The sequence below is a fragment of the Poecilia mexicana genome, unplaced genomic scaffold, assembly GCF_051168715.1.
Source record: "Poecilia mexicana isolate PSO_F unplaced genomic scaffold, ASM5116871v1 scaffold_16, whole genome shotgun sequence".
Taxonomy (NCBI): domain Eukaryota; kingdom Metazoa; phylum Chordata; class Actinopteri; order Cyprinodontiformes; family Poeciliidae; genus Poecilia; species Poecilia mexicana.
The window spans coordinates 14,625,767-14,638,548 of NW_028263385.1; the positions used below are offsets into that span (position 1 = coordinate 14,625,767).

At 39.0% G+C, this 12,782-nt stretch overlaps 2 protein-coding genes across 2 annotated transcripts in view; both read right to left on the reverse strand.

Annotated features, from left to right (window-relative positions):
- Positions 1-2,480: 2,480 nt before the first annotated feature.
- Positions 2,481-11,828, reverse strand: clk2b (CDC-like kinase 2b). Its single transcript, XM_014994076.2, has 11 exons — positions 11,759-11,828; positions 9,993-10,083; positions 9,858-9,924; positions 9,649-9,765; positions 9,409-9,575; positions 7,858-7,952; positions 5,745-5,874; positions 5,589-5,671; positions 5,420-5,499; positions 5,251-5,341; positions 2,481-3,413 (listed from the first exon to the last, which is right to left on the reverse strand). The coding sequence occupies exons 1-11, from the start codon at positions 11,822-11,824 to the stop codon at positions 3,231-3,233; spliced, it is 1,170 nt and encodes a 389-aa protein (XP_014849562.1). The 5' UTR covers positions 11,825-11,828; the 3' UTR covers positions 2,481-3,230.
- Positions 11,829-12,717: 889 nt separating this feature from the next.
- The window catches only part of LOC106922008 (meiotic recombination protein REC8 homolog), a 7,362-nt gene continuing 7,297 nt past the window's right edge, over positions 12,718-12,782 (reverse strand). The window contains exon 17 of the mRNA XM_088013916.1: positions 12,718-12,782. This exon is cut by the window's right edge and continues 55 nt beyond it. Within this exon, the coding sequence (XP_087870042.1) occupies positions 12,734-12,782 (49 nt within the window). The 3' untranslated portion in view covers positions 12,718-12,733.

Consider the following 12,782-nt stretch of genomic DNA (forward strand, 5'->3'; position numbering starts at 1 on the left):
AGCCGCCTTGCTCTCGGTTTGCTGCTTTCTTGTGTTTTCTGTCCTTAAACGTGTTTCCACCGTAAATTTTCTGCTCTTCAGGAGTACTCCAGTTGGCTGGCGGCAAATTAACTCACTTCAACTCTCGTATTCTTTTCCTTTTCCCTGCTGAGGTTTCTTCCAATTTCTGCCCACAGAGGCTAATGATTTAACAAGATCAGCTCTCAGCCACGCCCCCCATGAGCTTGTGTGCAGAAGCAGACCTGGGACCAGTTCAAGGAGCAAAAGGAGAGGATAGGCACTTCCTCTCAGCATGGGTTGAAGACAAAAAGATAAAATAGTGACCAAGGAGTCTAGATTTCCTGCTTTGAATTTTGTGAGATCGGGTTTAATTAAGAAAACAATGTGTTTGTGTGTCACCCATAGTTAAACACTTATTGCTGAGAACATTTATGAGAACGAGTGTGTGTGCATGCTGCGTCACGTGCTTGACGCTGATCCATTGCAGAATCCTTTAAGTGGTTCTGGGGCCATCAGTACAAACACACACACCTCCATCAGGACCCATTGCATCCCATCACTACTGCTAAATACATCAGAAACAAACTGAATCCTTTAAAATCAAGTCTTAATCATCAGATATTATTTTGTACCTTTGGAGATTTAGCAAACATGTTAAAGGTAGTCCTCGTAGGTTGTTGTAGTGCAGGCGTCTGCAACCTGTGGCTCTTTGGATCTTCTAAAATTACACTTAATTTCCACTGAATTAAATTGAATTTCCACAAAGAATGACACTAAAGGCACCATTAATGTGTGTTTAGATCTCCTTTACTTGTCATTAGGATGGAATATGTGCTTTTTAAAAAAAGAATACCCATCCTCTTTTATGTTTATCTTTATTCTAAATCAAAGTCTAAGGAAAGGAAGACTAAAGACAGGAAAGTGGGAGAGATGGAGAGAAAGAAGGGAAGTAAGATGGGATGAAAGCAGGTAGGAATAAAGTACAAACTAAATAGGGTAAGTTATTTTTTCTACAAAGAGAGGTGAGTTTCTGTACTGCAGCTGTCTGAAATAATTTACACCCCCAGATCACACACGTATAACCGCAGAGGTCAGGGACGCCGCAGAGGTCAAAGCCCAATAAGGATCTCAAAGGAGGCCTAACCCACTCATGTCACAATGAATTACCATGACCTGCATGTGACCTAACATGTGCCTGAGGTGTGTATGATCACTCACTCAGTTGTCATCCATCTAATGCAATAAACATGAGCATTTACAGGTAAATTAAATGAGTTAGTCAATATTTCTTTAGCAGTTTTTAAAGTCTAATTGAAATTATTCACGTCTAAAGATCATCCTACACTCCCACGAGGGAATCTATTATTCAAACAAAAATGTTTCCAGTTTATTTATGGAAATCTCACAAAAAGAAAAAAAAAGGAAAAAACAAAACTACAAAAACTGCATGTTGTTTTATTTATTTATTAAAGATACAACTTAAAACTACACTGTTTTCTAACCTCCTCTTGGCTGCACCACATGACTTGCAGTAAATAACAAAACTCTTCTGTTTAACTTCAGTTTATGTCCATGAACTTTCTGAAACCATGCCTGGACTTGCCAAAGAACATGATTATGAACAGACACATCATTTATTTGCACAAACACTCCTCAGTTTCAGCTCTCAGTCAGTCTACCAAGGCTGCAGAGGGAAGCTGGCAGCCGCTGCACAGCCTTGTGAGCTGCACTCAATCAACCTGCTGGAGGCGGCGGCCTTTACAAGAGCTTCACACTCTGCCAATGCAACATGTGGCTCAGAACATGGAAAATAATACAAAAAAAATATTAATAATAATAACCAATACGTGTAAACACCTGTCCTCTATTGTCTCTGGGACAGGACTGGACTAAAAGCGACTACTAACTATTATTTTAGTTATAGGATCAATTAAAATATTGGCATTCTGAATATTTTTAAAACCTTTTTATGCAATGCTGGATTTTATGGAAGCCATTTTCCTCCACTGGAATAAAAAAAAAATAAACTTACATAATTATGACTTATCTCTCTCGTAATAACGACTTAGCTGTCTTATAATGATTAGACTTAGCGATAAGTCACAATTACTCGTCTAGGAGTAAATGACTCATACGGGAGTCATTACGATTAGCACAGCCAGTAAATTGATTTTCACAGAGTTTCTGCTGATGATACGTCGATTCGCGTTGATGTTTCACCAACCCAAGACTGTTTCATACCATAATGAGTGTGATTTACAACATATATCCACAGAAAATGCGCTAATTTCATCCAGCCAACTGGCGATAAATTTGCCCTTACGCAAAAACGCTAGCTAGGTTGCAAGCAAGCTAGCTAGCAAGACTGACTGACTCACTGGATGACGAACTGAACTGAATTTGGCCAAAAATGACTTGAGATAACTTAAAGTGAACAAAACTGAAAGGACTGAAATGAACAACACAAAACTGAGCTGAAGTGGATTCATCATCGAGCCATTTATTATTCGATCACAGATGTCAGTTCATACAAAATTTATAATAAAAAAAACCACAGACATTATTATTGTCAGATGACAGAATGTAAACATAAATTTAAGGTTTTGCATTTTCTTGCTTTAAAATGTAAATATATTAACACACTTTGTGATATTTTGTCATTTTCTTGACATGTGAGCTGAAGACTGCATTTCTCCCTGATTTAACTCCGTTTAAGTGCATGAAAGCAAACCTCTATAACAAATCCCCTTTTGTAGCTACATTTCTCTAAGCAGTTTATCTAACTTCTGCCCATTTATAGTGTTTGACACTGGATCTCATCTAAATCACAGAAAAACTGAACAACTTTTATGATGCAACATGGAACAAATAAGGCGTAGAAGAAGAACAGGGTCCGTAAAGCTAAAAACTTCCTTCACAGTTTGTTTGAGTATAAATCTAATAAAGAGGATTTGTATTCTTTGGAATAAAGAAGACTTTGTTCAGATATTTACCAGAGTTTCAAACCTTCAGTGTTCAGTCAATGCAATCCCGCTCTGCCTCACTCTAATTTAAACGTTCCTCAGCACAACATCCACCTCTTCATTTGCAAATAAATTAATCCTCTGCCTAATCTGTGAGCCCTCCTTTCGATTGCTCTCTTACAATATGAATACAGTGTTAAGAGCGATTTGTTGTAAACCTGTAAACACATCCATCTGGTCCATGAAGCATCAAGAAGCTCTTCAGGGTCATTTGCTGTTGTCCCAGCTGTTTCTCCAGGCCTGAGTCCGTGCAGGCTGACTGGGCGGCAGGAAGAAGGGATGGTTCAGAGCGGCGGGGAGAGAGATCCGTTTCACCGGGTCGTACTCCAGCATCCGCTCCAGGAGATCAAAAAACTGGTGGTGCTCTCTCCCGTGTGATAACAGGTAGTTCTGGAAATCCACAGAACAATGTGTAAGATTGTTATTTAAAGGAAGAAATAAGGTTAAAGGTGACCTATTATTTTTTCAATGAACAGGTTAGGATAGGTCTACGGACATTTTTTGCACAACTTTATTCTTAGATAATGAGATGCATACAGTAATTATACAACCGTACATCTTTGAAAAGCAGAAGAAGAGCCTCCTGTGCAACCAACATTAACGCAGTAAGTGGTTTCCGAGTGGTATGTCAACCACAAAACATTTGTATTTTCCAGCAGCCATTGTACAGCAGTAAAACCGGCTGAATAAACATGCTGGAGTTCCACTTGGGTTGGTAGGTGACAGTGTTGGGCTTGGCTGTGGTTGCTAGGTAACGGGCTCGATCATTAAGTCGTTTTAGTTGGTAGGTGAGGGGCGGTGCCTGCTGATTTGTGATGTTAAATCCTGGAGGTTTTTGAAATGGCTCATTTTCCAGATACCAAAAAAAAGTCTTACTTATTGCCAAAAAAATGGTTGGGTGTTTTTTTTAAAAAAAAAAAAACAAACAAAAAAAAAAAAACGAACAAACAAAAAAAAAAACATTTGGGCTATTAGAGACCCAAATGACATTACAAAAACGTGCAAAATGTGAATTTTGCATCATAACCCTGACTCCCAATTTTTGCAGGAGTTAGGAACTTGTTGCTGGGATTTTAGAAAATAACTTATTTGTACTACATGGACAAAAATATGCACTTCCTGGTGCAGCAGTAGTTGCATTTATGTGAGGCTCATTGTATTTTAACCCTGCTGGACCTTAGGGAGGGCTCACAGATGCCGAGAGGTACAGATAAGGATGGAGCGCTCCTCTACGTTCAAGGTTAGATCATCCCAATTAAGAGCTACAAGGCTGAGCCAGAAATGCTGGTTCCCAGACTCCCTGTGAGAAACCTCAGTGATAAGACCAATGCAAGTAGGTAGCAAGTCCGTCTAGTTCAGGGGTCTGCAACCTGCGACTCTGGAGACGCATGTGGCTCTTGGAGCCTCCACTCTTGCTAATTTTGGTCAAAGATTGTAGGACTGAGCACTGTTCTTTAACTGGAAGTGATAGTAGAAGCACATTTTCTGTGGTTTGGTTCAATATCTGCATGACATCAAAATGAGATGAATAAACATAAAAGTTTGACTTTCAGCTGATTGTGATTTTGATGATAAATTAAACCCAAAAACAACATTCTTTCACTTAGACTCTGGACTGAAGTGAACAGACACAAAATAGATGAATAAAATATGCGTTGTATAAAAATAGCAAGGTTTTCATTCAAAAGCGGATGCTTTAAAGAAGCCAAATGAATCTGCTTGTTGTAAAACGTGAATTTTTGTGGATCTAAAACCCCAAAAGAGAAATACAACTCTGATTCGTTAACTGTAAAATAGATACACTTTATAGCTCTACAGCAGTTAAGCTATGTCATTTTCCAAAGGCTTTTATGGCTTTAAAGAAATTAATTTATTAGAAGTGAGGCTAAAAGTGGCTCGATGCGCTGAAGCAGATTCTATAAGTAGACGCTGAGCATGTCCGCTTGCTGTTCTCATCCTTCCAAGAAGTAATAAAGTGCTGTCTGAGTGAAAATCACCATTCCCTGTTTGGCATCTAAGAGTTACAGTTAATTAAGGGAAACTTTTTCTTATTTCTTAATTTTTTTATTTACAGGGCAGCAAACAACCGTGAATCGCAACGAGCCAATATTGTGTCAAGTAGCATTAGCCCTCAGTATTTCAGCTTCCTAAGCTGCATTTTCTTTCAATATTTTAGGAAAATATCCAGGGGATATGGCAAATTAAATTTGCAGGCCCCTCAGCTTACCCTCAGTGGTTTACACTTAGACTTAACGAAGCGTCCGGCCTTGGAGTTTTCATTCCAGTCCAAATGACCATGATGGAAATACCTGCGCTTCCTGTGGAGAAGAATAAATCAAATTCAGCCAGATGTTTCAGATTGGGTTTCAAAGCATTAAGGGTCGGTAGGTTTAAACCTGCTCCACTGAATCATTCTCAGAGGAATTGGTCCCTGGATTCTCTCCATCATCGCCAGATGCTCTTTATTGTCATGAGTCTGCGACGAAAAGCGGAGGAGTTAAATCCCACAACAATAACAACAAAACAATATGGCTGAGCAGAGTTTCAGATTTCTGTCCCGCTGACCTGGAACAGTGTGAAGCCTTCGTAGTATTCGAACAGGATGCAGCCGATGCTCCAAACGTCACACGGGTGACTCCAACCCAGCTCTGAGGGAGACGAGAGAGTTTCACCACCGTCCAAACATCACCGACAGCTTTACCAGTGAAGAGTCCAACATACCCAGTATGACCTCTGGGGCTCGGTAGTGACGCGTGGAGACGACCAGAGAGTGGTGTTCCTGTTCGAAGGTGGCGCTGCCGAAGTCGACTAGCCGCACCGTTGTGTCTCTTATCCTCCGTTCACAACATTTCTACTCAGAAGACACGCAGAGAGAAAGCTTCAGTTTGTATCTCATTTCTTGTTCTTGAGTCATACGTTCACGCTGCAACTGTTTTAATTACAGTTAAACCAGAGAGGAAATGTTTGGGAACACTTGAGACATTTAATTCAAGAAGTCAAAAGCGTTTTCTAGCCTCAGGATAATTCCAGTCTTTTTGTGTTTAGAACATATCTAAGGTTTTTTTTTTTTAGGCGGTAACTTTCCTGCTTTGATGAACAAACAACTAATGAAACAAAAAGAAGTAGGCGTTACTTTAACTCTACTTGTTTGTTTGTGTGTTATTTTCATCCGGGTTGCATGTTTTATAGTTTATGTGTTCAGGCGCCGGGGACTTGATTGGCAGCAGACTGCATCTATTGATTCCTCCACCAACAATAACATTTTCAATCTGTAATGAGACCATGGTGGCTGGCAAGACGGCGAGCTGTGAATCAATAATCCCGTGGTCAAACCTTGAAGTCCAAGCCTTTTTATCAAATATGGCAGAAAAAAAGCATCCAGCATCAACTGGACGGGACAACAGGCAGCAAACAAATATATAAAGATTTTTCAGAGAAACTGGCGGCCGAACGAGCACAAAATGACATCGACTACAGCACGTTCACCCACGTTGCTGCCCATATTTACAGCAGGCAAATGTGACTCAAATCAGATTTTAGGGGAGGATAAGTGACCAAGTCAGACTTGTTAGAATAAGTCTGAACACTCAGATCTTCCCCAATGTGATTTTATGTTTTTTGTCAGATTTGAGCCACTTCTATATTGTCACCTTCCTAAAATAATGGCCTAAGCCAGTTTTTGTCAAAAAAAAAAAAAAAAAAAAACTTTTGGCAAAAATGATTTAGGAAAGTAACAATATGTGCTCCTGAATCTGACTTATACCCAATCTTTTCCGATATGACCAGAGGGAACAACCAAAGCAGTTTTGATCCAACTTTAACGTCATTTACTTAACAGGAAATGTTAGCAAGACGGACGACAGTTGCGATGGTTCTGTGAGTAATTACACTAAATTAACAAACGGGGAAACATGAAAGTAACTTTCTTCCATGTTTTTTTTGGAGGAAAGTTACACCTTCGAACTGCAAACACTGGAGTTGTGATTTCAGAAAAAAATGGATTTGAGCGCCAGCTCTGCAGTGGGACGGCAGCCATATTGGGGAACACACCGCCAATGGAGACACACTAACCAGCTGGAGTGAGACTCGACAATAGGGGCCATCATAGTACTGAAGCTTCATCTGGAAAAGTGTGAAGCAAAGCTTTTCAACAACAGACAAATTCAGATGGGTTTGGAAAAAGCACCTCATGCACACTGTCAAGTGCGGGGGAGGATCTGTCATGCTGTGGGCCGATATCTCTTCCAAAGGCAAGGAGAATATTCTTAGAGAACATCATGAAGTCTTTAAAACAGCAGATTGGTTTAATTAATAAGAAGAAAGAATGGGTTATATTTATGTTTTTCATCAGGATAAAATTCAAAACATAAAACTAAATCAAAACCACCAGATACAAAATTAACTTCCCTCTGATAAAAGTTCCACCTCAGGAACTTTTATCAGATTTGCTAAAGAGAGGATCCAAAACTCTGAAAAGATGTGCAAAGAGAAATGGCCAAAGTTCCCTCTTTCTGCATGCTCTGTAACGAAGTAAAATGCTATAAAACAAATATTGAACTGTACTATCGGGGTTGTCGTTTTTCAACTTTAATATAATTTTTTTTCTCTTCAAAAGCCACATGTTGCTCAACGTGCAACGGATGCAGCCTGCAGTCTTGACGGATAAACCTGTAGCTAAAAGGAGACTTCCTGTGGGTGGCTCATGGTTCTGCTGCTGGGATAAATTTGCATTTAAATAGGAAAACACAAAGGAAACTCTCAGGTTGTTCTGCCACCGGTAATCCCTGCTTTGTCGCCATGAGGCCCCCCTTAAAGGCTGCAGGCCGACCGTCACCTTCTCAGCGTTGTAGACGAGGGAGTAGTTGGAGTTGACGAAGAGGATGTTCTCAGGCTTCAGGTCGGTGTGAGTCAGCTTGTTGTCATGGAGAACTGCGGAAGAGAGCGAGCCAGGACAGAGGATCATTGGATATGTCAGGAGCCAGCGCCCCCCGGTGGTGGCTTCTTCAGCTATGGCAAACTGTCAGATTAATTGAAGAAAATAAATGCTATTTATAATAATAGTAATAATATACATTCATCTTGGTTAAACTGGCCTTACAGTGGGGATAAAACACTTGATTTGGAGTTTGAGGAGTTACAAATATTGTACCGATCATTTACATGATCAAAAACAATACATTGTTTTTATTCATTTTTTTGTTTATTTATAAAAAGTAAAAAGTCATTTAAAGCTAGCTTATTCTGGCAGTTAGTCCTCCAGTCTTTCTGATATTATAGTCAGAAATCATATGTTGGAATTAAATATCATCCTGTCATTTTATCTTTACCTAATTCAGAACAGGAGGTTGTTGTTAAACATCTGTGTCCCCAAAGTAACAAATAATAATAATAATAATAATAATAATAATAATAATAATTACTATTTAATTAAACAAAAGCATCTCTAGAGGTCTTTGTTTAATTTATCCCTGAACAAAAAGACTAACAACTTACTCAGGAGTGAATCATATAAATTTACTGTAATACATTCAGCCTTCCTGTTATTTCCTGAAGTTTATGCTCTTGCTCCATGTCTTAATATGTTAATGCTTATCTGTGCTTCCTCTCATTTCTTTTTTAAGTACCTCTCTGAAACTGAAAATATTTTCCTTTAGATCTTTTTCACTCACCAACAACTTCATTGAAGAACAGCACTGGTGTCGGTGCGACTTATTTTCATTTAGTATGATCCGTTTGCTAACTAGGGAAAAATATATATTTATCAGATGCATCTGTAGTATCTAATTTCAATTTAAATCAGTTTAAATCCATTGCTTGTAAGCTTTATAACATTTGTAAAACAAAAGGGTGATCTACACATCATGATGCTGCTATATGAATCTACTTAATTTGTCATTTTAAAATCTTTTATTAAAGATTAAACAGTTTTACTATATTTTAGGGTGATGGCGTCCTATGTTCTGATTGATTAACTAATTTATTTACGTAAATAATTTTTGTGAAGTTGTTTTTACAGCTATCTATGTCAGGTAAGACACTGACTGCTTATAACTACTCTACAAAACCCCACTATAGAGAGAAAAAAAAACTTAGAATCGCCTTCTGGTGGCTTAGCTTAATTAGAGATTTATATATATTTATATATGTATAGTTATGGACTTGGAACAACGACAAAAACTAAATGTTTCCACACTTAGAAATTAAGAGTTTTTCCCAGGCCTGCAGATTTAAACCAGAAACTTTCGCATGTATCACTCAATCAAACATCTGTTTTTTTTTGTTTTTTTTTGCAGCCCCACTGTGAAACATCTCCCTGCTCTCTTATTGATGAATGAAACAGGTGACGAGGGGAGAGCGTGGCTGCGGGGGTTTGTGTTGCACTCACAGCTGACAGCGTGGCAGATCTGGCTCGCCATGTGTCGGATCTGGTTAATGGGATACGGCAGGAAGTTGTTTGACTTCAAAAAGTCGAAGGTGCTGAGAGACAGCAGCTCAAACGAGATGCACACGTGGCCGCAGAAGTTAAACCAGTCGAGCATCTGAACGCAGTTACTGGAAGGGACACAATCAAACATGAAATGCATTGAATTGTAACATTAATAATTTGCTGAAGTGTTTAACTCACTGCTTGTTCTCGGGATCTTTGGCCCGGATTTTCTCCAGAACGTTTATCTCCAGCTTGGCTGCTTCTCTGTATTTCTCCAAGTTCTTGATGATCTTCAGAGCTACCGGTCTTCCTCCTCTGTGTGATTCAACGCATTATTTCATAGCTAATCCCCGTAAACTCTCACACACTGATTCCATTTAGCATTAAATCGGAGCAGGAGGAGCTACCTGCTGTGATCCAGACACTGCACCACTTTCCCGAAGGTTCCCTCTCCCAGCGTGTCGAGCAACTCATCTGGAAAACAAGAGGTCGGATTAGTCTGTGTTGTTGGATCCCGCTCTGCCAGATGTTCTGGTACCTACATCTGTCCTCCAGGATATCCCCGCTGTCGTAGATCAGGCGGCCATTTTTAGAGTCCCGCTCATTTTCAGTTTCAATGTTGATGCTTCTCTGCTGTGGACAAAGTCAAGAAACCATCCTGCTTTCACTAAAAACAGACCGATCCAACTTCAGGAGTTAAAGTTGAAGGTCTCCATTTAACATCCGGCGAATTCAAAGCCACCAGCATGGCGATCAGCTTATAGCGTTATAGGGTTTTTCTTTTGTTTGTACTAAAATCTTCATTTAGATCAGGAGTGTCAAACACATTTTCGTTTTGGGCCAAATTAAGATCATGAATGCTCTTAAAGGCCCGGATGTACCGAAATGTATTGATAAAACCTGTTCACAAGCTGGTAAAATATCAATGAATTCTTAAAATTAAATAATATTATTGAACATCTTTTCAGACCCTCCAGGATTTCATGATTGTTTTGTGATTTTGTGTGTTTTTGGTACTAATTTGGAAATATTTGCGCTTATATATGTCAGTAAATGCGGCTTTTATTACTCGCTGTAATAAAAGCGAGTAATAGATCATGGACTACAGTCCCACATCAGTTTAGGCTGAAGCAGCTGTTTAGCACAAGCAAGAAAGTTTTTGACATTTTTTGAGAAAAATCTGCAATAAATATTAATGCAAAAAAAGTGCAGGAATTTGTTAATTTTCAGTGAATCGCCACAATAATTTGCAAGAAACTGGAGGAACTAATTGATATAATTTGGATTAAACAGATAAAAACATGAATTGATTTGACTGATAAAATAATATTTAAGCACACTTAGGGTTTAGATTATAATTTAGAGGGCCGCATAAAAAGCTGTGGTGGGCCAGATTTAGCCCACGGGCCTCGAGTTTGACACGTGTGATTTAGATGATTGCAGCATTTTGTGTAAATACAATAAATACATAGTTACTTATGAAACAATTTCATCTCTGAAATATTGGTGAGAGCAAATCATTCCTTGGTCTTCATGTTCATTTAAGTAAAATGAAATTGTTGTTTATCTTGTTTTTGAGATTTAACTCACGTATGTGAAAATCTAAAGCCGCTGAGCAATAACATCCAAATGATTTGTTGACATAAAGTGGATCACAGAAGTGATCCCAAACAAACTGTTCATATTTTGTGACGTGACAAATCACATTATGATAAATTTTTGTTAAACTTTCTCCTTATCAAATCTTGACAGATCTTGTTTTTTTTGTTTGTTGTTGTTTTTTAACTAGTTTGGCACTGGCGAGTTACCAATTTACAAATGCATTTCTCCTACAAATGTGGCAATGAGCTAAACACAAATGCCCCGACTTTGTGTCTTATGTTCACAAAAATCTCACAAAGAGCCCCATACCTCTCAAAACCCAAACTGTCAATTGTTGCGCCATTGATCCCAGAAATGTTAGCACCGTCTAAAAGAAGCTAATAAGAGACTTCTGGTCTCTTTGGATGAGGCCAGCGTCTATTTTGATCCCCATTCTGAGGCTGGTATTAATATCAGAAGCTGAGCATGTAAGCAAAAGAGATACTCAGCACTGGAAACGCGCCAAAAAAACACGCACACAAAAGTCACACTGACCCACATAAACACAAGTGTGTTTGAAAAGCTGGGGAGTTTGTGGATAAACGAAATAAATTGTCTGTTGTTGTTGGTTTGAAGTAAAACTAAAATCATACAAATGAAGAAGAGAGAGACCGACAGATGGAAAAAAATAATAATAATAAAAGCGAAATAAATCCATGGTACTCACTGACAGGCGGAGACAGATGCAGTCCAGAAATCCCTTCAAGAGAGAAAACAGCTCCTTGTTTCCCATCACACAGATCAGATACTAGCAAGGTCGAGTTCAAGAGGAAGAGAAGAAGATAGAGGGATGAAGAGCAGACGCAGATAAAGCGGCAGCTGATAAGCTTTAGGAGCTACGTAGAGAAAAATAACTGAAGATAGCACCATGAATATGAAATAAGTGGCTTCGTAAAATAAGACAAAAACAAAAACCAAAAAAATCAAGCAGAGGATCTAGAGCTGTGAGAAAGTAGTAAATAGCCTCCAGTGCTGTCAGCAGAAACCTGAAGTGAAGAAAAGACACAAACTTGACAGAAAAGCCAACAAGGAAAGACAGAAACTCAGGAAGAAGTAAAAAAAAAAAAAAAAAAAACGTAAAAAGAAAACACGAAAAACAGGAGAAAGCAAAAGTACAGACAAAGACGGAAAGTGACGGACAGAAATGAGACGACAGAAACGGCGAAGGGGAGAGGAGACAGATGCTAATAATAAACTGGTCACAGCCCCCCTGGCCCCCCCACCGCTCCGCAGAGGAGAATTAAGATGTGTGAAGAGGCGGAGGAAGATCAAGTGTCGCTCGGCTCATCTGCCCCACAAACCCTCCGGCATGTAGAACAATCAGCACAAATTCAACAGAAACGCGTTTTATTGTTGAAAGGAACACACATATAAAAAGCTGGAACAATAATATCAAATATAGGATTCATATTAAATCTCATGTCGTTCGTTAAACCTGCGAGAGCCACCAGAAACACGGAAAACCGATGCAAAAAAAAAAAAAAAAAAAAGAACTTTAAAACCACAAAACTCATTCTGGTAATACATAATAAAGGAATACATTGGAAATCATGCAACTTTTAAAACTGTGCAGTGGTGGCAGACAGAATTATTGGGTGAAATCGTGAACTCAGAAATCCTCCGAGTCTCAGCTGGGAGCAGATTATGAAGGCTGGTCCAGTTCTTCATATCTGGGTCCGGGGAGGATCGCG

Excerpts from the sequence above, each read along its gene's own strand:
- clk2b (XM_014994076.2), bottom strand. The coding sequence starts at position 11,824 with ATGGGAAACAAGGAGCTGTTTTCTCTCTTGAAGGGATTTCTGGACTGC. Across the intron at positions 9,766-9,857 it reads CAGTGTCTGGATCACAGCAG|AGGAGGAAGACCGGTAGCTC; the intron begins GTAGCTCCTCCT and ends TGAATCACACAG. Across the intron at positions 3,414-5,250 it reads CTAAGTGTAAACCACTGAGG|AACTACCTGTTATCACACGG; the intron begins GTAAGCTGAGGG and ends GTGGATTTCCAG.